The following is a 27,110-nucleotide window of genomic DNA, read 5'->3' as shown; positions in this document are numbered from 1 at the left end:
GTCCCTGAATGCTTGCACGTTGAAGCAGCAACTTTCCACTTGCTCGAATAGTCTTCTTGCACTGCCCTTCTCTTCCTGCTAAATAGGGCACATGGGTGGGCAGAATGCAGACAGATGGCAGAACGGAGCCAGTGCGGGAAGGAGTGGAGACTGATCTGAGTGCACCTAGCAGCCTCCGTGGAACAGTTCTCGAATGACACGAGCAGCATCGCTGAGGACTGTGAGATAGTGAGTTATCAGCGTGAAAGGAAAGCCCTTGGGTATCCCCGCCTCCCTTCCTTTCTATCCCCCACCACATACACTTTATTGAGTGCTGATCCTTCCCTAGTGGACGCACACTTGTGAAATAGAAATCGCTCCGAGATGTACAACTGAGATTTACTTCTTTGATACAGAATTTTTCATTTCTTTTATGTTTTATACTTCATACTGGGAAGCAGAGAACTTGGTGACTGATGTGCAGTTATACTTCAGCCAAAGCTCTCCTTTCGGTTTTTCTAACTTGCTCACTAAGGCCTTGTGTGTGGTTTACTAACCTTTTATGCCATGTCTTTAGGTGAGAAGGAACAAAAGACCCTCAGGGGTTGCTATTTGCTATCACATGCTGGCTGTGAAGGCTAAAAGATAGAAGCGTCTGCACCTTTGCCCTTAGATTGTACCCCAGGCCTCCTGGCGGACTCACACAGATTCTTACAGGTAGAGGCAGAAAGAGTGTTGGGGTGTGTTTTGCACAGTTTTACAATAGTCAGTCTCGGTGTCCCACAGGTATTCATTCTTCTTGTACGACACACCTGCTCAGACTTGAGTAAAACATCCGTGGTGCTGTCAACCTGATTTCTTGACTCTGAAATGATCTTTGTATTTCCAATACCAATTTGTGTGTTATGAATTTCTGATTTCTCCAATAGCATATGCCACTATATAAATTTGTATTCATAAATGACAGTCTGGTTGTGGTTTTTTTGCCGTGTTCATCTCATTAGATTCTTCATCTCATTAATGTAAGACAATGCCATTGAGATGGCAAAATCATCCTAAAATTTGAGACAAAGGTTTTTGGAGAAAATCCCTTTGAAGGGGTTGCATCCGAGACCCTCGCTACTTGTGCTAAGATCAAGAATAAACTACCTATCCCCATATTATCATAGCTCTTCTTTTGCAATCTGTTGAAACCCCAGAACAAAGAGGAATAACTAAAATCTCCGTGTGCAATACAATAAGATGATTATTTACGCTATATTTATCATCATCAAACCTTCTCATGACACTTGATATAGTGTGAAAATGGCTATGTCCTTCTGTACAGGCACAAAGATTTGTTAAGTGTCCGTGACTCACCCTGGAGATGACCAAAGCTCCAAACAAGAATTTATTGGCTCGTGCGGGAAAAATGGCAGAGTCAGAATGAAACTTAGCCCAGGCATTCTGCAAGCCTGTGCCTCTGTCCCCTCTGGGAAACCAGTGGCAGTGGCCAGCAGGGCTCTGCTGGCATCCTTTGATGGCACATCTGCAAACCCAGCAAGACTTGAAAAAGCATTTTTTCATGAAATCTGGGGAAAAGATGCCACAACCAAACCTGGGATTTCCTTAGATGCTGTCATGGGCTTTGTGTAAACTTTACTTCCTCACGATTTCCTATGATTGTCCCTTGCCTAACAGCAGGCTCTAAGCCCTGGGGTGCATTTCTCCCATGTAGAAGCTGTATCAAGAGCCAATCTATGAATTGTTAGGACTGGCTATGAAAATGCTTCCTGAGACCTGAAATTTCATGGCCATACGATGTAGGAAACTTGGGGGTAAGTGGCAGAAAATGAGTTCTCATTTAGATTTTGCAATATCTCACAGACTAGGGTTTTGAAGAAACATAACGAGAACAGGAGAGGGAGACTATTGAGAATATCCTACTAGATTCAACCCCATGAAATTCCTAATTTTATAAGTTAAAAATAGTCCAGTATCAGTAGTTTACACTGCTCAACTTAATATTAAGATGCCACAGTGAGTAATAAAGATTCTATCCCCAAATGAGCCTGAGATAGCTCTAAGCAGGAGCCCTTTCAATGGCTTACTGAGTAGCTAGTGGCCCAGGTAAAGTCCTAGAAACAATATCAATAACATTTCGGGCACATCTGCCAATCAAGAGCAATGACTTCTTCACCTTCTCTACCTCATTCAGTCCTGGTGAAATAGTTGTAGGTCACTGTCCTGGATAATTTTCTTTGAAAGTTCCATATGAATCCCAGAATTTCAAGTCTTTGCACAAACTGATGTTGCTTGAAAATGGTCCAAAGCTCCTATAACTCTAATTTAATGCTCGTCCCGAAAAATTCAGTCACTTGATTGATACAACAAAATAGACCCATGGTGCAACTCTCTCTAAAAAAACTAGCAGAATGTTATCCCCATGCTCATTTTGGTTTCAGGCTACCAAGCTCCAAGACCAGCAAATTATAAAAGTTTATTAGAATCCCAGACTGGGAGAGTTTCTGTAACTTGTTAAAAAAAAAAAAAAAAGGTTTCAAGATGCCTCCCTTAAACATTCTCACTAAAGGAATGTTTCCAAAATGAACCAATCGTCTATACTAGTAACACACAAAAGTCCCTGCGCTGCTTATTCTGTTTACCTTCACACCAATTCTCTGCCCTGTTTATGCTCCAGGAAACAGACTTCCCGAAATTGCTTCTCCGAGACTTTCTTGCACCCTTGGCTTTTGGTTGAGATTGGCCAAATGGAGACATTGATGGGAAAGAAGTTAAGGTGTCTATCCCTCCCCACTGCCTTGCTGTGGTTCTGGCAGTGCCTGCATCCCTCCTGGGCCACAGGTCCTGTTGGGCAGCCCCCTCCCACTGTCCCTGTCCTTGAGGCTCTGACAACACCGTCCCTCACTTGCCCATGCAGACCTAGAGGTAGCCATGCTTTCATCCTGTCTCTAGTCCTCTGGCTTCATCACCCCTATGGATTCCTTTAACTTAACCCTGCCCACGCTTCCATAGAGTCCCTTTTTTAAACTATTTATTCAAACCCTTTTAGTTTGCTATTTCTCTTCTGCCAGAACTCTAATAGAGTCCTTAAATTCAGTGTCATTTGATTATAATTTTCTAATATAAATCAGAAATAATTAATCACTTGAACTCAAATCCTGTCTTAATTTTAAATTTGCCCATTATTATAATCAGTGGCACGCTGATAAATATTTCACACCCAGCTTTTGGTGTCTGGGAAGGCCTGATTGGAAGCATTTGCTGGCTTTTGTGTTGTATATGCCCTCACCATGGCAGAATTTAACCTAATTTCACTGAACATGGAGATGGGAAGAGATACACAAGAACACAAGTTGATATAGCATTTCTACCACACAAAGTAAACATAAATAACCTCGAGATCATCAATAAGAGTAAAATGTCAAGGAATTAGAAAGTTTGAGTACCTTTGCTTTTAACATAATGTATTCAATTGTGTTTATTTGATATAAATTTTAATAATGGCTCTGTTTACTTGCAAAACTCCTGAAAGTTTAGCAATCGGCTCTCTCATGCTGGGCCGGCTCAGCTCACAACTGTGAGAGAAAACATAATATCCACAACCGCTTGGTCAATTTAACCTGCTTTTGTTAGTTTTTCCCTCACATTTTACTATACTTTTAAAATATACCTCAATAACTTTGCTACATTTGACTCTCAAATTGTTCTTTTTAGCAGAAAGAAAAGGTAATATAGGAAAATTAGCTTCTTGTAAAACTACCAAGTGGTTCAATGTATTCAGAGTGGTGAAAGTTTCCTCAAACAATTTTTTCTGTTTTTTTTTTTTTTCTGGATGACTATAAACCTGGTTTCTGGGATCCTAGCATTTATCATTATTATCATTTTATCACCTAACATTTACTTCTGAGAAAACTCATCTGTTGAGGGAAAAGTATTAATTTTATAAATACACTATAGCATGATTCTAGTCTAAATGGTGGTAACTGGGCAGTTGTTACAACTAGAAAACCTCAAAAAAACACAGTGTCTTTTATTTTAAAGTTGCCATCCTGAAACCAAAGAGTTCAACGCTGAACCTGGAATCATTAAAATAAATCCTACACGTAAACACCACCTGTTACTCATTTCCTTCTGGCTATAAATCCAGCTTTATTACTTCCTGGTTGTGTGGGACAGAACTTGTAGAAGTTACTGAATCCCTCTAAGCCTCCCTCTGTATTTTCAAAATAGAGGTAATCACACCTAATTTAAGCTGGTCTGTAGACTTGAAATAAGACCATTCAATTATTCAATTAAAATTTGGCTCTGATAGGATGATCTAACTGCACTGCTTGGAAGGCAGCAGTAAGCAACACCCAGTGTAGGTCATGCCCAGAGATGTTCCTATTCATTTCCTCTTACTGCTGCAACAGATTACCACAAACTCAGTGGCTTAAAACAACACGAACATGTTAGCTTACAGTTCTACAGGTCAGAAGTTCAAAATGGGTCTTACTAGGCTAAATTCAAGGTGTTGACAGGCTGCATTCCATCTCAAGACTCCCGGGGAGAAACCATTTCCTTCCCTTTTCCAGTTTCTAGAGACCACCTATGTTCCTTAGATCATTACCCGCTCCCATCTTCAAAGCCAGCAATGACCAGTTGAGCTTTCTCATTGTACCGTCTCTCTAGTTCAGATTCTGCTTGCCTCTTCCCCACTCAAAGACCCTTGTGATTACATTTGGTCCACATCATCCAGGATAATTTCTTTATGTTAAGGTCAACTGATTAGACTTACATGTGGAATCTAAACTATGACACAAATGAACTTATCTATGAAACAGAAACAGATTCACAGACACAGAGAATAGACTTGTGGTTGCCAAGGGGGAGGGGGACTGGGGAAGGGATGGATTGGGAGTTTGGGGTTAGCAGATGCAAATTATTATATATAGAATGGATAAACAACAAGGTCCTATTGTACAGCACAGGGAACTATATTCAATATCCTTTAATAAACCATATGGAAAAGAATATGAAACAAATAAGTTCAGCTGATTAGCAAACTTAATTCCATCTGCAACCACAATTCCCCCTTGCCATGTAATGTAACATATTCACAGATTCCAGGGGTTGTTGGACATCTTTGGGGACCATTACTCTGCCTACAATGTATGCCTATCATAATATGGGGCAGAGTTTTGAACCACAGAAGCCAGAACCCCCAAACCACTAGCCCCCTCCTGCTGCTGCTGTAAACCAGCAGATTGTCTCTTTTGCTCAAAAATTTACTTTCAGAAATGGAAGGGACCCACTCAGCGCATGCACCCATTTAGTCTGTATGTCTTCCCTGTCTGCTGAGCTGACAGGGGTCATGAGTAATGCCAGTTTCAGTTGGCAGAGAATGTGTACTTGGCTTTGGAGCCAAGGTGCTTGGGTTTGAATCTCAGCTACATGATTTGCTGCCTATGTAACCTTGGGCCAAGGTCTTATTCAGGCTGTACAGTTTACGCAGCTCTTAAAAATGATACAGAATAGGACCTACCGCATCTGGTTGGGGTGAAAACTAAATAAGATGATGTGTGCAAAGTATTTAGAACAGTGTAGTGGGTACTGAAAAAAAAATGTTAGCTGAATTATTGATTATTTTGTAGTCCCAAACACCAAAATAATATTTGGCTTAGTGGTTGAGTTTTTTCCCCAAGGAAACTCTGATTTCCATGCCTAACACTCTCCTGGGATCTAGAGACTCTCAATATTTCTACCTGTCCCCAGACCTGAATATTGGATGTAGTCGTCCTTGTTCCATTTGACAAAGCGTGGCCATGTCGCTAGCTCCCAACTCCCCCCCAGTGCCTCTCTGTATGCTGCTAAGATGGGTTAGCTTACTGTTCAGAACTATCCCCTCACTGCCCTACCCCCAATGGGAAAAGTATACTTCCCCCTCCTTCGCCATTGGGCTCAGTCCTGTTACTTGCTTTGACCAATAGGATGTTAGCAGCAGTGACGCAAGCAAGGGCTTGAGACATGCGTACATAGTTGGGTGCGCCCTCTTGTACTCTGACGTCACCAGGAGAAGAACTTCCTCCAAGTAGCTGTTGCCCCTTCAGCCAGAATGGACCCAGAATGGACCTGTGAAGCAGAGACACCTCAGCCATCCTGCAGAGCTGAGAGAATACATAAATGATTTGTTTTAAGCCCCTGTGTTTGAGGGTAGTTTGTTATATAGCATTATGGTGGCGGCAGCTAACTGATACATTTGTTCATCTTCTTAAGAGTTTTCACAATACAGCCCTGATTAAAAAGTAATCATTGGGGCTTCCCTGGTGGTGCAGTGGTTAAGAATCTGCCTGACAGTGCAGGAGCACGGGTTCGAGCCCTGGTCCAGGAAGATCCCACATGCCGCGGAGCAACTAAGCCCGTGCGCCACACTACTGAGCCTGCGCTCTAGAGCCCACGAGCCACAACTACTGAGTCTGCATGCTGCAACTACTGTAGTCCACGTGCCTAGAGCCCGTGCTCGGCAAAAGAGAAGCCACCCCTATGAGAAGCCCGCGCACCGCAAGGAAGAGTAGCTCCCACTTGCCTCAACTAGAGAAAGCCCGTGCAGCAACGAAGACCCAACAGATCCAAAAATAAATTAATTAATTAAAAAACAAAAAACTAATCATTGAACTAAACTAATCTGTATGCCTGTTCACATCTTCTCCTAGTAACCAATCACTCCCTATGCCATACAGTCAAAACTTTCTCCCTTTCTATCCTTATTTTATTTTCAAATGGTAATGTCATCAATTCACACACCTGTGAACAAGAAGCTGTATAAAATAATGTTCATTGCAGCATTATTCAAAGTAGCAAAATATTGAAACGATGTAATACCCATGATCAGGAGAATGAGGAACAAACCATGATATAGCCATAAAATGGAATACTATACAGCACTTAAAATAAATGATGAACAATTGCTACTAGAGTAGCTAGCATTGAACAGAAAGAGCCAGTGGCAGAATATACCTCATGATACCATATATTTAAAGTTTAAAAATCTGCTAAAGAGTATCATATGTTTATGGCTATATCAATATTTTGAAACAAGTATAACAACATGCATGAGAATAATAACACTGTGATTACTACTGGGTTATCTTTGGAGAAAGAGTGAGGGAAATGGGTCAGGAAAAGCACAAAAGGAACATCAATTGTATCAACATACCTTTTAAACTGTCTTGAAAACATTCTAAAAAAATACAGCATAATGTTTAAGATTTGATAAAACTGGGTGGTGAGTACACAGGTATCAATATTATTATAATATCATTTATTCTTGGTATCTTTCAAAGATTTACAATGAACATTTTTAATAGCAGTGTTTTTAAGGAGAGGCTGTGGGAGTTATTATAAACTGCTTGCTATGATCTGAATGTTTGTGTCCCCCCAAAATTAATATGTTGATATCCTAATCCCCAGAGCAATGGTCCTTGGAGGTGGGGTCTTTGGGAGGTTGTTAGGCCCTGAGTGTGGAGCCTTCTTGAATGGGATTAGTGCCCTTGCAAAAGGGTCTCCAGAGAGCTCTCTTGTCCCTTCCACGGTGTGAGGATACAGTGATATACTTTTGTGTATTTTTCTCCGTTAATGTGTCTTATGTCATTTTAATTCTTAGAGCAGCCAGGAGAACCTAGAAGGGTAGAAGAAAATTTCTCCCTGCCTGGCAGGATAAAAAACCTCCCATTTACTCCCTCTGTGACTTTGCTCACTTTACCTAATCTCTCTGTCTCAGTTTTCTCATTTATAAAATGGGGCAAATAGTATCTACCTTATAGGTTTATGGTAAGATTTAAATTAGTGCATATCTGTGAAGAATTCAGAACAGTGCCCGGCACAAAGGAAATGCTAGATAAGTGTTACGGACTGTTATTAGTGTTTAGCTGTTCGTCATCCCGTACCAGGCCCTGAGCTTCTTGGGAGTGGGGACTGTCTGATCTCTGAATCCACAACGCCTAGAACAAAACAAGCTTGCACAAAATCTGAAGAAAAGCTTAATGTAAGTTAAGGAGAAGTGAAAATCGAGGACATGGGTTTCACTTTGAGGATGATGCGAGACTAGGGCGGTAGAGTTTTAAAGTCGCCGAGGGCGAAGGGCCGAAGGCGCGCCTGCGCGGAACTGGCGCCCGGACGGCCGTGGGGCGCGGCTTCCCTTTCCCAGCCTCCGGTGGAGATCAGGTGGACTCGGGAGGCGGTGGAGGGGCGGGAGGAAGGGGCGCGGTCCGGCCACGGGCGGGAGCGAGCGCGGAGCAGCGTTGTCCGGGGCGCACTCCCTCGCTGGCCGCTCTTCCGCACGCCCGTTCCTGGGGCCGCGCTCCAGGTAAGTTCAACATCCCCCGCGTCGCCGTGAGCCTCACCAGCCACCCCGGCTGCCCCGCAGCTTGGAGCCAGGGTCGCGCCTCGGCCGGTTCCTCCGCGAGCGCAGCGCGGCCACGGGTCAGCGCTGGGCTGGCACCCACGCCACGTACCGACCCGGCTGCGGAGTGCAGGGCCCAGGGGCTCCGGCGGGCGTGGAGGCCACCGCCCCCGTTTCAGAATCGAGGAAGCTGAGGCCCCGAGCAGCAGAACTGCCTGTCCTGGGAGGGTCACCCAGTTCTGCTTGGGGCGGGGCGCAAGCTGACCAGCTGTCCCGGCGCCCTCGACCCTTGGCTTTTCGTCACAGATAGCCGCGCAGGGATACAGTTGGCCATCTTGGCGCCCCCCACCCTCAGGTCTTGGGAACAGAAAAAGAGCGGAGAGTCGGATGGTTCTCCCGGTCCCTGGCGTCGTAAGAGGGGCTGGCTCCAAGCTCTGTTCTGAGGACTTGAACCCCACCCATCCTTGTGAGCACGTCCCTCCTCTTCACTTAGGCAATTTACTTTATTTCACTTAATTTTTTTAGGAGGTAGGATAAAAGTGTATTTACATATTGGGCTTTGGGAGTCCGAGAAGTTTGCTTTTCCATGAAAAGACTCACCTTTTTCTTTGATTCCAAGAGTCTGATTCACTGCACCTGAATCATTCCCCTGGCATTTGAGTCAGCAGGTAGAGCATCTGAGTACTTGTTTGCAAGTGACCATATATAGGAAATTGTGGTTTCTGCCGGGTCAAGGAGCTTCTGGGTCAAGGAGCTTCTGGGTCTCTGGAGGCCCCTCGGGCTGCTAATAAGAAGGTTGTAACACTGCCCGGCTAAATTATTTCCAAGGATTTGTGTTCTACACAGTCAGTCAGACTCTCTCCTCTGCCAGAGGTACATTTACAACTTTCTAAAAATCAACTTCATGAAAATTGTAACTCATAAAAACATTATTCTGCAAAGATATCGCCATTGGCTTTCATGAAGGCAGAAAACTTCAAAGTGACGAGAAAGGAAATTCAAAGATGTAAAGAAAACCAGAAGCTTGTTCCCAGAGCCGCGTGGTTCTGTAGAGACATGGGCTTATATACAGGGGCCTAAATACAGGGACCGAGGAGGAAGTAAAGGAAATGATGTAAACGCTCTAATCTCTTTCAGAAAAGGATGTTTAAGGTTCTATTGTTAGGTCATTTAGCCTCCACTGTGGAGTAATTTTTCACTTCTTAAAACTGAAATCAGTAGTAAATGTTTGTAATTTACAAATTATACTAAATCAACACATATTGAGCATTAGCTTTGACAGTGTGTGGGCGGGGCACTTGGGTAAGGCAGAAGCTTGGGGGTTAAATGTATACCCTTGGACTGTGACTGCCTAGGTTCCGTAGAGGGACACTTACTCGCTGTGAGACTGGAACGTTATAGTACAGTCGGCCCTGCGTAGCCGCGGGTTTCAAAGTCGAACCGCGGTTGGTGGAATCAGCGGATGCAGAACCCGCGGGTAAGGAGACTGTACTGTGCCTTTGAATATAGGGACCTTGAGCATCTGAGGATTTGGGCGGGGCAAGGTGGGGGAGGGGGCCTGGAACCGTGGATGCTGAGAGATCGACTGTACCTCTCTGCGCCCCAACTTCTTCATTTGCAAAGTGGAGATGTTCTTAATGATACCCAGCTCCCCTGGGTTATTGTGAGGCTGATATCATTCATTCATTCAATAAGCATTTTTATTTAGTACTTTTGTGCCTCAGTGAAAAAACTTGACAAAAATCTCCAGCCTTTTGGAATTGACCTTACAATGTTTCTTAATTTTTTTTAATTTTAATTTATTTATTGGCCAAGCCGCACAGCTTGTGGGATCTTAGTTCCCCAGCCAGGGATTGAACCTGCTGGGCAGTGAAAGTGCGGAGTCCTAGCCACTGGACCGACAGGGAATTTCCTGTTGTGTTTTTTTATATTACCTGCAACATAGTAAGAACTCAAAGCATTAGCTGATGTGATTACACATATTATTTCATTTAGTGCCAGCAACAGCCATCCTCTCCCCTTTTTACAGATGAGGAAACTGAGGCTCAAAGAAATTGTGTCTAGCTTTAAGAGGCAAAACCAGAACTAATGATATTTTGTATCTGCTGTATATTTAGAGGGATGTAGCCCTTAGCCCTTGTAACTAGAAAGCTGACTGCCCTCCCCTACAGAAAGCCTGAGAAAATCAAGTCCCTAGAAATATTTAAATTCCAGAGACTAATAGTGTCATTTCCTATTGCACATTGCTCTGGGGCTATCACTGAATTTTTAGAATATTTTGTTCCCGGTAAGGGTGGGAGCAACTTTATTTCTAAGCCAATCCTGGAGATTTGCCAGCATGTTTGAATAATGTCTACATATGAAAGTGTGTCTGGGTTCCCAACCAGGCATCCATCAAAGAATTGCCCTTTTTCACCTATGGGCCCTACCAAGGCCTGGACCTTCCTCAAAGAGCAGGCATGTCTGTTTATAACAGGCTGTAGACTTGAAGCCTTGTAAAATGTAAAAGAAGATTCACAAACACAAGGGATCAAACAAGCCAGCTGAAAACTGGGGGAGGGGGACAAGTTTATGTTGTTCCCTATGATGGTAGTTAAAAGAAGTCAACAATCATTGTAGTTCTCCTGGATGTTAAATGAGTCAAAAATTGGCTCCCAGGAAACATATTTGCAAACCTCTTAGGTACAGAGATTTTTTTTCTCTCTTGTTTTGAGCCCTTCACAGGTCTAGCACAGTCTCTTGTAGATAGATAGTTGGTGTTTGGTGATGTTTATTTAGCAAATGCAGTACTTGATGTTAGAGAAACATCCTCTTCCAGAGGTGGTTTCTCTTTGAATGTTGACTTCTGTTTTCTGGATTAGAGATTAAGGGTTAGGCTGAGATTATTTTGTTCTGAGTCCCAGATTTATACTGTTCGTACTTTTTTTTTTTTTCCTTTTAATAGGTTAGTGTGATCTCAACTCAAGAGAAAGGTGGGGTATCATGGCATCTATCTGGGTAAGTAAAAATCAAGCCTTCATAGCACAGTAACTTATCTGAGTCAAATCAAAATACAGAAAATCAAAATATTAAAAAATTTTATAAGTTGATGAAAGATTTATGTGAAAAAATTAACATGCCCCAAAAGCTAGAGGATGTCTAAAAATAAGAAAATATTAAAATGTATTGTAAAGGTACATAGTTAAAATAATTTGTACTGACACCAAAGCAGGGAGGTCAATAATAGAGAATAAATTATGTGATTTGGGAATTTATTATAAGAAAAAGACATTTCATATCAGAGAGGAGAAGATGGCTTATTCAATAAATGATGTTAGGAAAACTTCTCACTGTTTCAGGGAAAAAGTAAATCTGTATTCCTTCTCCCTTCTTACATGAAACTAAATTTCAGATGAATAAAATACCGAAATGAAAAAGACAAAATATGGGTGAATTTTAAAAATAATCTTGGAGTGGGGAAGGCAGTTACAACCAAGATACAAACCGAAAACCTAAAAGAAAAATATTGATCTATTGAACTAAATACAAATTTATAATTTATGATGGCAAACAATATATTAGTGGAGTCAGAAGACAACCCACAGGAAATAGTATTTGCAGCACATTTGACAAGAGACTCATTTCATTAACATAAAAATAACTTCACTACATCAATAAGAAAAATGAACTCGATGGAAAAATTTGTGAGGGACATGAATAGGATACAAAAAGAATTATAAATGTCCAACAAACATATGAAAAGGTGCTATACCTTACTGAGAAATAAAGAAATGTAAATAACACAATGAGAAATCATTTCTATCTAAGTATTGGTAAAGGTGAAAAAAAATGTAAGAAGACCAGTGTTGCAGAGGATGTGGGCAAGACGGGCACTTTCATACTCTGTTCATAGGAGAGTAAAGTTGGCACTCTTTGGGGATGGTATTTTGGCAGTCAGTGTTTAAATGCTCACCCTGTGTAACCCAGTACTTCCACTTCTGGGTATTTATCATATAGATACACTTGCATAAGGCTGAAGAAATAAAGGCTGATGGGCATTCATTTGTACTAATGAAAATACACAGAATAAATGGCCATCCATGGGTTATGATATTTCTCAATTGTAACTTATAGCCATTTTTATGTAATCATTTAAAAAATGAGAAGTCCGCCGTCTATGTATTGACAAAAAAAATTCCAGAGATATATTAATCAATAAAAAAAAAATCCAGTCACAGAATAGTACATACAGAGTGATTCTGTTTTAGAGAAAGAAAAAAGAAAAGAAGAAAATAGACACATAAGGACCGTATTACATGAAAACTTTCTGGAAAGGTGGAACTATGAGCAGGGGCACTTTCACTTTCAGTGCATCACCTTCTGTGCTCTGATTCTTTTTTTAAAATTTTTTTTCTTTTTTTGGGGGGCCATTCACACGGCATGTGGGATCTTAGTTCCCCAACCAGGGATCGAACCCGAGCCCCCTGCATTGGAAGCACAGATTCTTAACCACTGGACCACCAGGGAAGTCCCTCTGATTTTTTTTAATGATGAAAATACATTGTATTTTATAAGCGAGGGGCAGAGAGGCTTCGAGAATAACCCATATGGAGGCATGAGCAGGCCTTGTTAAGTGCGGTGTCGGTGTCGGTAGATGTGCTATTGTGAGGCTTTTCTTGGTCCCAGATTATTTTCTGTCACTGGCCAGTAGGCTGATCTCCCCCTTTCCAGGTCTGAAATTCCTGCTGCTGTTATGGATATCTAGTAGAGTCAGATGAAAAAAAATTTCATCTCTCCAAAAAATTAGTCTCCCTCTAGCCCTTGTCCATTAGTGAATCGACATGGAATTAGTTGTTCAGGCTCTACAGCTGACACCTTCCAAGTTATGGCACATTTCTGAAGGGCTGGGAGAGACCCAGGTGAGTGTGAGAGAGGGTGTATTTGTTTCCTACTGCTTCCATAAGCAATCACCACACATTTAGCAACTTAAAACAATACCCCTTTATTATCTCCACACAGTTCAATATGTTAGAGCCCAAAATGGGTCTCATAGCGCAAAGATCAAGGAGTTGGCAGGGCTGCTTTCCTTTCTGAGACTTTGGGAAGAATCCACCTCTGAGCTTATTTAGGTTGTCGGCAAAATTTAGTTCCTTGCAGTTGTGAGACTGAGTGCCTTGCTGGCTGTCAGTGGGGGCTGTCCTTATCTCCTGGAGGCCATTGCCAGTCCTTGTGTGTGGCCCCCTACATCTCAGAACAGCAGTGGTGCATGGAATCCTTCTCACGCTTGCAGTCTCTCTAGCTTGCCCTTCTGGGACATCTCTCTTCTGCCGTCCTCTACTTCCTCCAGCTGGAGACAGTTCTCTGCTGTTAAGTGCGCACATTATTAGATTGGGCCCACCTGGGTAATGCAGGCTAATTTCCCTATTTTAAGGTTTGGAACCATAATTGCATCCTCAAAGTCCCTTTAGTCATGTAACATATCACATTCACAGGGTCCAAGGATTACCGTGTGGATATTTTATTGGGGAGCCATTATTCTGCCCACCACAAGGGGGTGGTAGCATTGGGCATCAGGCAGCAGGAAAGAAGGGATGGGAAGAGACTAGAAACGGGAAGCTGTGCTGTGGGCAGGAGGGGAGATTGGGGAGCTCGAGTGAAGAAAGAGGCCCTAGTCAGAAAGGGGCTCCTACTGCCTCGCTTTTTCTTTCCTATTTCCCTCCTGTCTCAAATTAAAGAACTAACATTTATGAGTGAGATATCTGAGAGCAAATATTAAAAACAACTCAGAGCTACTATGGAAAACAGTATGGTGATTCCTCAACAAATTAAAAATAGAATTACCATATGATCCAGCAATCCCATTTCTGGATAAATATCCTAAGAATTGAAAGCAGGATCTTGAAGAGATATTTGCACACTTGTGTTCATAGCAGCATTATTCACAATAGCTAAAAGCTGGAAGCAACCCAAGTGTCCGTTGATGGACGAATAGATAAACAAAACGTGGGGTATGCATATTGTGGAATATTTAGCCTTTAAAAGGAAGGAAATTCTGACATATGCTGCAACATAGATGAACCCTGAGGACATTATGCTAAGAGAAATAAGCCAGTAATAAGAAGACAAAATACTGTATGGTTCCATTTATATGAGGTATCTGAAGTAGTCAAATTCGTAGAAACAGAAAACAGAATTGTAGTTGCCAGGGTCTGTGGGGAGGGGGAAAAGGGAATTTGTTGCTTAATGGATATAGAGTTCTAGTTCCATACAATGAAAAAGTCAAGTTCCGGAGATCTGTTTTACAACAATGTAAATATTCTCGCCACTACTGAACTGTACACTTAAAAATGTTTAAAGTGGTAAATTTTATGTTACACTTTTTTTAACCACAATTTAGAAAACTCTCAGATTTCTGTAAATACTCTTATCACTGTTTTATCTGTTCTCTTTTTCCCTCTTAACACAAAAGCACATACACACCCAAACACAAATGAGCAATCAGTCCATGCTTTTCTACAACATGGTTGATCATTTGTGTTTACCAGTGTATGGTGAGTTTATTAGAGTGATATGATCAAGAGGGAAGATTTCGGTTGCAATTTCAGTACATTACTGTTGGAGATGAAAGATTAGCTGGTTTCCTGAGTCTGTATATTCTATCTAGGAGTGTTGGAACCCTCTCATTGTTTCAGATGTTGCATTACTATTTCCTTTGTTAAAATTTTTGAATATGGTAGCCACACTTTTCGAAAGTTTGCATTACATAACTTTGCTTTTATGAAAGATCTGTGTTAGTACAGACACACATTGGAGACATTGCAGTTTGGTTCCAGACCACTGCAATAAAACAAGTATCGCAATAAAGCAAGTCGCAAGAATTTTTTGGTTTCCCAGTGCATATAAAAGTTATGTTTTGGAAACCATGAAACTCCTAGAAGAAAACATTGGCAGAACACTCTTTGACATGAATTGTAGCAATATTTTTTGGATCTGTCTCCTAAAGCAAAGGAAGTAAAAACAAAAATAAATAAATGGGATCTAATTAGGCTTAAAGTTTTTGCATAGCAAAGGAAACCATTGACAAACTGAAAAGGCGACCTACTGAATGTGAGGAAATATTTGCTAATGATATGACCGATAAGGAGTTAATATCCAAAATATAACAACTCAACATCAAAAAAGCAAACAACCCAATTAAAATGTGGGCAGAAGACCTGAATAGACATTTTCCCAAAGAAGACATGCAGATGGCCACCAGACACGTGAAAAGATGCTCAACATCGTTAGTCATCAGAGAAATGCAAATTAAAACCACAATGAGATATCATCTCACACCTGTCAGAATGGCTGTCATAAAAAAATCTACAAACAATAAATGCTGGAGAGGGTGTGGAGAAAAGGGAACCCTCCTACACTGTTGGTGAGAATGTAAATTGGTGCAGCCTCTACGGAGAACAGTATGGAGGTTTCTCAAAAAACTAAAAGTAGTTTAGTTTTGACCATATGACCCAGCAATTCCACTCCTGGATATATATCCAAAAAAAACCCAAAACACTAATTTGAAAAGATACATGCAGCCCAATGTTCATAGAAGCATTATTTACAATTGCCAAGATATGGAAACAACCTAAGCCATCAACAGAACAGATGAATGGATAAAGATGTGGGGTGTGTGTGTGTGTGTATATATATATATATATATATATATATATATATATACACACATACACACATACATACAATGGAATACTACTCAGCCATAAAAAGAATGAAATTGTGCTATTTGCAGCAACATGGATGGACTTGGAGGGCATTATACTGTGTGAAATGTCAGACAGAGACAAATAATATATGATATCACATATGTGGAATCCAAAAATTCAACAAACTAGTAAATATAACAAAAGAGAAGGAGAGTCATAAGTATAGAGAACAAACTAGTGATTACCAGTGGTGGGGTACAATATAAGGGTAGGGCAGTAAAGAGGTACAAATTGTTAAGTATAAAATAAACTATAAGGATATATTGTACAACATGGGGAATATAGCCGATAAAAAAGTTATGTTAACACTATACTGTAGTCTGTTGCGTAGAATAGCATTGTCTAAAGGAACAATGTACATACTCTAATTTAAAAATGTTTTATTGATAAAAAATGCTAACCAGCATCTGAGCCTTCAGGGAGTCATAATCTTTTTTTGCAGTAGTAACATCAAAGATCACTGCACACAGATCACCGTAACAAATATAGTAATAATGAAAAAGTTTGAAATATTGCTGGAATTACCAAAATCCGACACAGAGACACGAAATGAGCAAATGCTGTTGGAAGAATGGCGCTGATATACTTGCTTGATGTCGGGTTGTCACAAACCTTCAGTTTGTAAAGACACAATATCTGCAAAGCAAAATGAAGTGCAGTAAAGACATGATATGCCTGTACCTGTTTTTGGTAACTGAAAGAAATTCAAAGAGGATTTTTGCTTTTATGCCGTCAATGTATTAAAGTAGGTCTTTCTTAAAACTGAAGTGGCATAAAATGAACTTTTGAAAATCTGGGGTATTACCCTTGGCTTTACACCATTTCAGCTTATGGAAAGTTTCATAGAGATGCTCTGCATTAAGATAACGGGGGAAACCTGTGTATCTCTGTTCAGGCTTGGCTTCTACTACTTCACCCCTGATGAGAGGGCCTGGTATCTTATCAGTTTGTACTCTATGAACTCAAGGTCTTTGTCAAATGTTGCCTTTACATCTATAGCAAGCACTCAGGCAACACACAAATGAGAATGTCTTGGAACATTTTTATTAAGATACCATAGCAGTATTTTTCCTATGTGTGCCTTCTACAAGGCTGGCTTTCTCATAGGAATACTCTGAGCTCTTTGCTCCTTGGTTAATTCCTAACTTACTTTTACAGAATAATAATGAATGCAATAACTATTTGAACCCTCAAATTAATATTTTTATTATGCTACTAAAATTTTTCAACATTAGCTCATAATCACTATAATCATCATGAACTGTTGTAACATCCGAACTAACTATATACTCTTCCTTCCCCATTCCAAATGCTAATTTGCAAAATGAGGAAGGGGAACATAGCGAGACTCTGGAACCAAGGGATAAAAGAAACTTTATCAAAATAGAACTTCCTGTTAACATGAAGGAGTTCATCCAAAGGGTAGCTAAACAATGAAAGCAGTGTGTACCTAGTGCAGTGGGCTCTACCGGAGCAGAAAGAAGACCATCCAGCCACAACCCCAGTTCTACTTTTCATGACTCTCTAATTGATTAAAAGGCAAACTCCTGAATATGACCTTGAACAAATTACTTAGTCTCTTGCTATGTCTGTTTCCTCATCTGTAAAATAAGTGTAATAACAGTACCTACATCATCTAGGCTTTGAAGGCATTCAATCAGTTCATGTGAAATGCACGAACAGTACCTGGCATGTAGTGAGCACTCAGTAGATGTTGTAATCATTATCATTTCGGTATATTAGCTTTATTCCTTGATACTTAATATCCCTGCAACTGTTTTAGTGAGGAAGCTTCTGCCTGTTTCCTGGGCCTGGTTTTAGTACACATCAACAGCATCCTCCTCCCCACTGGAATGATTCTCTCAGAGCCATCTGAAACCAATGGATTTTCCCCTAATAGATGTTTTCTGACCACACCTATTTTTAGTATTTTCTTGCATTTATGTATATATATATATATATACTATGACTATTTTTTAGAGGAGTTTTAGGTGCACAGCAAAATTAAGAGGAGGGTACAGAGGTTCCCCACGTGCCCTCTGTCTCCCACACATGCATGGCCTCCCCCATTGTCAACATCCCCCACCAGAGGGGTTCATTTGTTGCAATTGATGAACCTACACTGGCACATCTTTATCACCCAAAGTCCATAGTTTACTTTACAGTTCACTCTTGGTGTTGTACATTCTATGGGTTTGGATGTTTATATGTATTTAAAGATAATGCTCTGTTCTCACTCCCAGTGGGTGGACCGCAGTACAATTCTGACACTACCTAGGACTAGCATCAGACTCCACAGGTTTAAGGGCTCCAGCCTCACTTCAGACACCAGCGGCAAGTCTCAGAGTCACCTGCTGTTCTGACCCAGGGGCTATAAATTAGGAGGTTTCCATGACCCTGATCAGTAAGTCTCTAGAACACCTCATAGAATTCACTGAAAGTGCTATACTTACCATTACAGTTTTTATTATAAAACCTACACATAGAGCAAACTCTGGAAAGGCCCTGGATGCAGAGCTTCCAAGCCCTCTCCCCGTGGAGTCAGGGCACCTCACCTTTCCTGCACATCAGTGTGTTCACCAGCCAGGGAGCTTCTCTGAGCCTCGGCATCCAGGGCTTTTTCTGGAGTTTCATTGCATAGCCGTGACTGATTAAGTCACTGGCCACGATTGAATTCGGTCTCCAGTCCCCTTGCGTTCCCAAAGTGCCAACCCTCTAATCACATGGCTGGGTCTTTTTAGTAACTAGCCTGATGCTACAGCTATCTCATGGCCCACCATGACTCACCTCATTAGCACAGTAAAGACAATCCCATCGCTCAGTAAATTCCAGTGGTTTTTGAAGCTCTGTGGCTGGAACCCTGGACAAAGATCAGATACATCTTTATTATCCCATAAACATATACCTTACATCAAGGCTGCAGAGAGTTTTCAAAATGTCATATTCCTGTAGTTTTTACTAAAATGCTGTCAGCACTAAGGTACTGGTTATCTTAGGCTGATCGGAGGAAGCTCTGATGGGAAGTTACATCTTTAATCACAAGTAAGACTGGGGGAAGTGAGTTAATGTTTTGTAATAGGTACAGATTGGCAGGCAGGGTCACTCAAAACATGGGGTCCATGAAGAAATACAAAAAGGGATGCTTGATGGTGGAAAGGTTGGGGAAGGTTTATCTAAGGTGGAAACTTGCTAATAGGAGAAGCTACCCCATCATAATAAGTCCTTGGTGAGAATTAGAGAGCACAGCTTCCCTTCCCCACCCCATCCTTCCTCTCTTTCCTGGGAACAAGGTTGGTGTAGTTTGACACATGAGGATACAATGTTCCCATTTCTGCAGAGGAAGGACACCAGTGGTAGGGCTCCCAGGAAAGGTGCAGTGTGCTAACGTGCAGGGAATTCTGGGAAAGCAGTGCCTTTCAAATTCTGCCCCATGGATGACATCAGCCCCGGGCATTTGGATGTTTTTGGTACTGGGTACAAAGGATTCGTAAGAGCCCCATCCACTTTCATATTTCTTGCTTTTGGGGGACATACAGCTGGACCTTTCTTTCCTAGTGTGTTTGCTCTTCCCGACCATGCAAATTTTAAAAAAAAATTTTTTTAACATCTTTATTGGGGTATAATTGCTTTACAATGGTGTGTTAGTTTCTGCTTTATAACAAAGTGAATCAGTTATACATATACATATGTTCCCATATCTCTTCCCTCTTGCGCCTCCCTCCCTCCCACCCTCCCTATCCCACCCCTCCAGGCGGTCACAAAGCACCGAGCCAATATCCCTGTGCCATGCGGCTGCTTCCCACTAGCTATCTACCTTACTACGTTTGTTAGTGTGTATATGTCCATGACTCTCTCTCGCCCTGTCACAGCTCACCCTTCCCCCTCCGCATATCCTCAAGTCTGTTCTCCAGTAGGTCTGCGTCTTTATTCCTGTCTTACCCCTAGGTTCTTCATGACATTTTTTTTCTTAAATTCCATATATATGTGTTAGCATACGGTATTTGTCTCTCTCTTTCTGACTTACTTCACTCTGTATGACAGACTCTAGGTCTATCCACCTCATTACAAATAGCTCAATTTCGTTTCTTTTTATGGCTGAGTAATATTCCATTGTATATATGTGCCACATCTTCTTTATCCATTCATCCGATGATGGGCACTTAGGTTGTTTCCATCTCCGGGCTATTGTAAATAGAGCTGCAATGAACATTTTGGTACATGACTCTTTGTGAATTTTGGTTTTCTCAGGGTATATGCCCAGTAGTGGGATTGCTGGGTCATATGGTAGTTCTATTTGTAGTTGTTTTTTTTTTTGCTTTTTTTTTTTAACATCTTTATTGGGGTATAATTGCTTTACAATGGTGTGTTAGTTTCTGCTTTATAACAAAGTGAATCAGTCACACATAAACATATGTTCCCATATGTCTTCCCTCTTGCGTCTCCCTCCCTCCCACCCTCCCTATCCCACGCCTCCAGGCTGTCACAAAGCACCGAGCCAATATCCCTGTGCCATGCGGCTGCTTCCCGCTAGCTATCTACCTTACGTTTGTTAGTGTGTATATGTCCATGACTCTCGCCCTGTCACAGCTCACCCTCCCTCTCCCCATATCCTCAAGTCCGTTCTCCAGTAGGTCTGCGTCTTTATTCCTGTCTTACCCCTAGGTTCTTCATGACTTTTTTTCCCTTAAATTCCATATATATGTGTTAGCATACGGTATTTGTCTTTCTCTTTCTGACTTACTTCACTCTGTATGACAGACTCTAGGTCTATCCACCTCATTACAAATAGCTCAATTTTGTTTCTTTTTATGGCTGACTAATATTCCATTGTATACATGTGCCACATCTTTTTTTTTTTAACATCTTTATTGGGGTATAATTGCTTTACATTGGTGCGTTAGTTTCTGCTTTATAACAAAGTGAATCAGTTATACATATACATATGTTCCCATATCTCTTCCCTCTTGCGTCTCCCTCCCTCCCACCCTCCCTATCCCACCCCTCCAGGCAGTCACAAAGCACCGAGCCAATATCCCTGTGCCATGCGGCTGCCTCCCACCAGCCATCTACCTTACTACGTTTGTCAGTGTGTATATGTCCATGACTCTCTCTCGCCCCGTCACAGCTCACCCCTCCCCCTCCCCATAACCTCAAGTCCGTTCTCTAGGAGGTCTGCGTCTTTATTCCTGCCTTACCCCTAGGTTCTTCATGACATTTTTCTTTTCCTAAATTCCATATATATGTGTCAGCATACGGTATTTGTCCCTCTCTTTCTGACTTACTTCACTCTGTATGACAGACTCCAGGTCTATCCACCTCATTACAAATGGCTCAATTTCGTTTCTTTTTATGGCTGAGTAATATTCCATTGTATATATGTGCCACATCTTCTTTATCCATTCATCTGATGATGGACACTTAGGTTGTTTCCATCTCCGGGCTATTGTAAATAGAGCTGCAATGAACATTTTGGTACATGACTCTTTTTGAATTATGGTTTTCTCAGGGTATATGCCCAGTAGTGGGATTGCTGGGTCATATGGTAGTTCTATTTGTAGTTTTTTAAGGAACCTCCATACTGTTCTCCATAGTGGCAGAACCAATTCACATTCCCACCAGCAGTGCAAGAGTGTTCCCTTTTCTCCACACCCTCTCCAGCATTTATTGTTTGTAGATTTTTTGATGATGACCATTCTGACTGGTGTGAGATGATATCTCATTGTAGTTTTGATTTGCATTTCTCTAATGATTAATGATGTTGAGCATTCTTTCATGTGTTTTTTGGCAGTCTGTATATCTTCTTTGGAGAAATGTCTGTTTAGGTGTTCTGCCCATTTTTGGATTGGGTTGTTTGTTTTTTTGTTATTGAGCTGCATGAGCTGCTTGTAAATTTTGGAGATTAATCCTTTGTCAGTTGCTTCATTTGCAAATACTTTCTCCCGTTCTGAGGATTGTCTTTTGGTCTTGTTTATGGTTTCCTTTGCTGTGCAAAAGCTTTGAAGTTTCATTAGGTCCCATTTGTTTATTTTTGTTTTTATTTCCATTAATCTAGGAGGTGAGTCAGAAAGGACCTTGCTGTGATTTATGTCATAGAGTGTTCTGCCTATGTTTTCCTCTAAGAGTTTGATAGTTTCTGGCCTTACATTTAGGGCTTTAATCCATTTTGAGCTTATTTTTGTGTATGGTGTTAGGGAGTGATCTAATCTCATACTTTCATATGTAGCTGTCCAGTTTTCCCAGCACCACTTATTGAAGAGGCTGTCCTTTCTCCACTGTACATTCCTGCAACCTTTATCAAAGATAAGGTGTCCATATGTGTGTAGGTTTATCTCTGGGCTTTCTATCCTGTTCCATTGATCTATCTTTCTGTTTTTGTGCCAGTACCATGCTGTCTTGATTACTGTAGCTTTGTAGTATAGTCTGAAGTCAGGGAGCCTGATTCCTCCAGCTCCTTTTTTCGTTCTCAAGATTGCTTTGGCTATTCGAGGTCTTTTGTGTTTCCATACAAATTGCAAAATTTTTTGTTCTAGTTCTGTGAAAAATGCCAGTGGTAGTTTGATAGGGATTGCATTGAATCTATAGATTGCTTTGGGTAGTAGAGTCATTTTCACAATGTTGATTCTTCCAATCCAAGAACATGGTATATCTCTCCATCTATTTGTATCATCTTTAATTTCTTTCATCAGTGTCCTATAGTTTTCTGCATATAGGTCTTTTATCTCCTTAGGTAGGTTTATTCCTAGATATTTTATTCTTTTTGTTGCAATGGTAAATGGGAGTGTTTTCTTGATTTCACTTTCAGATTTTTCATCATTAGTATATAGGAATGCCAGAGATTTCTGTGCATTAATTTTGGATCCTGCTACTTTACCAAATTCATTGATTAGCTCTAGTAGTTTTCTTGGTAGCATCTTTAGGATTCTGTATGTATAGTATCATGTCATCTGCAAACAGTGACAGCTTTACTTCTTCTTTTCTGATTTGGATTCCTTTTATTTCCTTTTCTTCTCTGATTGCTGTGGCTAAAACTTCCAAAACTATGTTGAATAAGAGTGGTGAGAGTGGGCAACCTTGTCTTGTTCCTGATCTTAGTGGAAATGCTTTCAGTTTTTCACCATTGAGGATGATGTTTGCTGTGGTCTTGTCATATATGACCTTTATTATGTTGAGGAAAGTTCCCTCTATGCCTACTTTCTGCAGGGTTTTTATCATAAATGGGTGTTGAATTTTGTCAAAAGCTTTCTCTGCATCTATTGAGATGATCATATGGTTTTTCTCCTTCAATTTGTTAATATGGTTTATCACATTGATAGATTTGCATATATTGAAGAATCCTTGCATTCCTGGAATAAACCCCACTTGATCATGGTGTATGATCCTTTTAATGTGCTGTTGGATTCTATTTGCTAGTATTTTGTTGAGGATTTTTGCATCTATGTTCATCAGTGATATTGGCCTGTAGTTTTCTTTCTTTGTGACATCCTTGTCTGGTTTTGGTATCAAGGTGATGGTGGCCTCGTAGAAGGAATTTGGGAGTGTTCCTCCCTCTGCTATATTTTGGAAGAGTTTGAGAAGGATAGGTGTTAGCTCTTCTCTAAATGTTTGTTAGAATTCGCCTGTGAAGCCATCTGGTCCTGGGCTTTTGTTTGTTGGAAGATTTTTAATCACAGTTTCAATTTCAGTGCTTGTGATTGGTCTGTTCATATTTTCTATTTCTTCCTGATTCAGTCTTGGCATGTTGTGCATTTCTAAGAATTTGTCCATTTCTTCCAGATTGTCCATTTTATTGGCATAGAGTTGCTTGTAGTAATCTCTCATGATCTTTTTTATTTCTGCAGTGACAGTTGTTACTTCTCCTTTTTCATTTCTAATTCTATTGATTTGAGTCTTCTCTCATTTTTTCTTGATGAGTCTGGCTAGTGGTTTATCTATTTTGTTTATCTTCTCAAAGAACCAGCTTTTAGTTTTATTGATCTTTGCTATTGTTTCCTTCATTTCTTTTTCATTTATTTCTGATCTGATTTTTATGATTTCTTTCCTTCTGCTAGCTTTGGGGTTTTTTTGTTCTTCTTTCTCTAATTGCTTGAGGTGCAAGGTTAGGTTGTTTATTCGAGATGTTTCCTGCTTCTTAAGGTGGGCTTGTATTGCTATAAACTTCCCCCTTAGAACTGCTTTTGCTGCATCCCATAGGTTTTGGGTCGTTGTGTCTCCATTGTCATTTGTTTCTAGGTATTTTTTTATTTCCTCTTTGATTTCTTCAGTGATCACTTCATTATTAAGTAGTGTATTGTTTAGCCTCCATGTGTTTGTATTTTTTACAGATCTTTTCCTGTAATTGATATCTAGTCTCATGGCATTGTGGTCAGAAAAGATGCTTGATAAAATTTCAATTTTCTTAAATTTACCAAGGCTTGATTTGTGACCCAAGATATGATCTATCCTGGAGAATGTTCCATGAGCACTTGAGAGAAATGTGTATTCTGTTGTTTTTGGATGGAGTGTCCTATAAATATCAATTAAGTCCATCTTGTTTAATGTGTCATTTAAAGCTTGTGTTTCCTTATTTATTTTCATTTTGGATGATCTGTCCATGGGTGGAAGTGGGGTGTTAAAGTCCCCTACTATGAATGTGTTACTGTCGATTTCCCCTTTTATGGCTGTTAGTATTTGCCTTATGTATTGAGGTGCTCCTATGTTGGGTGCATAAATATTTACAATTGGTATATCTTCTTCTTGGATCGATCCCTTGATCATTATGTAGTGTCCTTCTTTGTGTCTTTTAATAGTCCTTATTCCGACCATGCAAATTTAAACCGCGTATGGAGAAGGCACCTGTGTTACACGCATGTGAATGTGCTGAACTTCTTCTGTGGTCTCCCTCCTGTCTTCTGCATCTCAGGACTGGATGATCTGGCGTATAACTATTTTCATGGAAATGGACTTTTCACATCCCAAGCAGTATAGGCATCATGCCCGATTAGGTACTTTCGACATGATCGTAACTTCCTATTTGGTGTGTGTTTCAAACCACGGTTCCTGAAGCTTCTTTAGGTAAATACTGGCACTCAGAGAGTTTCACAAGTGATCCTCTGCAGGAAGTTAATGAAAAACAGGTTAGACCTGGGTTTCAAATCAAAACATTTAGAGCTTTGTTTTAGGACAAACCCTGGAAAGAAATACCATACAATCTGAGTGAAAAGAGAGAGGCTTCCTGGGAATGAACGGAATGAACATTAAAGGGCTGCTCTTTGCCACTCCCTGACCCAAGCTTAACCACCAAGGAGGGAGGGTCCCTCTTTTATATTTAATTATAAAAAAAAGTGTAATTTGACAATCTAACTTGTTGCTGTTGAAAACGTTTTAGATTGAGAGCAAGGAATGTGAAGAGGAGAAGGTATCATTTGACTCTCTTGAAAGTCTATTTTTGTTTTTTTTTGGTGGATGCAAAGCAGTTAGAAAAAATAAGTATTTTAGAGTACTGAGAAATAAGATTAATACAGAGGTCTCACATGAATTAAGAGAGTCAAAAGGGTAGAAAATTCTCAAGTCTGCCCCTTCCTCGATTCTCAGATCTTTGCTCCTTTCATCTTCAACTATTTGTGTTTGATTAAATACCGTGCCTAGGTTCTGGAGGCATGTTTAAATAAGAGTAGTGACAGTCTCATGTGAACAGGATTTACAAAAGGTGAAGAGTGCATTTGTCAGATTTTTGAGATATGGCATGGAGGTCTGAAAAGTCTGGTAATGGCATTTGAGAATTATCAAAGAAAACAAGACCCAGAACAAGAAAGCATTTTGTACTCATTTATTCATGCAGCAAATATTTACTAAGCATCTACTATGTGCCAGATACTCTGTTAGGCTCAGAGGATACAGCAGGGAAAGAGAAGTAAAAAAGCGTGGAGCTTACATGCCTCTGATTTTATTAGGGAAGAGAGCTAGTAAACAAAGAAATAAGTGTATAGTATATTAAGTCAGTTTTCAGTACTCTGGAGAAGGGCAGAGGTGGAGAATGAGAGTGATAGGGTACATTATTTTCTGCTCAGATATGTGAGCAGAAGTCAACATGGAGTGAGGGAGTGAGCTGGGAAGATATTTGGGGGAAGACCATCCAGGCAGAGGGAACAGCAGGTATACAGCCATGAGGCAGAAGAGCAATGAGAAAACCCCAGTGAAGTGATAGGAGGGGGACAAGGAGATTTGGGGGAGCATTATAATTATCTTCTTTTGTTACTTCAGGGTCCTCCAAGGGCCACAAAGAATCCCTCTAGTCCTGACAGCCTTTGCATGAACTGTAGGAGTTTCCACTGTCTAGGTTTACTTTGCATTAGGAAATATTTTAAAATCTGTAGCAACTTGTTGTTAGGATTAACAACAAACATACTCATACGAAATCCATGAAACGGTGCATTTTAACATCATACCACGTGAGCATTAACGACTTGGGTCATCGATGCAAGAAATCTTCTTCCCAGGATGTTACAAACAGTAAATGTTCCTGATCTTAGCCCCTCTCAGGTGGATCCGTATTCCCATAGAAGTGAAGTGGGAGGAGAGGGAGTGTCCCCACTGTACTCCCCAAATCCTGCCAAGCCAGTCACCATTCCCCAGCCAAGAAGATGTGATGAAGCCAGATTTCTCACTTCAGTGAGCCAAGTTCCCTGTATCTTCCACAGTTAGAGTGAAGGTCCCTTAAATGCAGGTGTCTCCCCCGTAAGATGAAGTTAGAGATGCACAGAGCTGAGGCAAGAATAGTCTTCAACTCTCTGTGGCCCTTCGTCAAGAGGAGAATTTGGTCATGAAGTCTTAGCTAAGTTAAGCTCCTGACTTTGATTGTGGTACAAAAAAATAATTCTCAGACACTGGTGCTCTATGACTCAAAAGAAGATGAATACAGCTTATTTATAATCTGCCGCAAACAAACAATGAAAATGATTCTGAGAAAGAAGTTTGTGTTGATGAAGTCTTTTCAGGGGCCCAGTGTTTCAAGCTCAATCCAGATAGTT

At 40.7% G+C, this 27,110-nt stretch overlaps 1 protein-coding gene across 2 annotated transcripts in view; it reads left to right on the top strand.

Moving 5' to 3' along the window:
- Window positions 1-8,210: 8,210 nt before the first annotated feature.
- The window catches only part of ANXA3 (annexin A3), a 58,675-nt gene continuing 39,775 nt past the window's right edge, over window positions 8,211-27,110 (top strand). Inside the window, exons 1-3 of one of the 2 annotated variants that reach the window (XM_082653926.1) lie at window positions 8,211-8,326; window positions 9,718-9,839; window positions 11,307-11,359. In XM_082653926.1, the coding sequence (XP_082510052.1) occupies window positions 11,345-11,359 (15 nt within the window). In that variant the 5' untranslated portion in view covers window positions 8,211-8,326; window positions 9,718-9,839; window positions 11,307-11,344. The remainder of the gene's footprint in view (window positions 8,327-9,717; window positions 9,840-11,306; window positions 11,360-27,110) is intronic. The other variant, XM_082653925.1, reaches the window with a different exon arrangement.

This window comes from Grampus griseus (genome assembly GCF_964374135.1).
Source record: "Grampus griseus genome assembly, chromosome: 4".
In the NCBI taxonomy this organism is placed as follows: Eukaryota; Metazoa; Chordata; class Mammalia; order Artiodactyla; family Delphinidae; genus Grampus; species Grampus griseus.
Note: the sequence above shows the minus strand (reverse complement) of the source record. Positions and strands in the feature narration are given on the sequence as shown.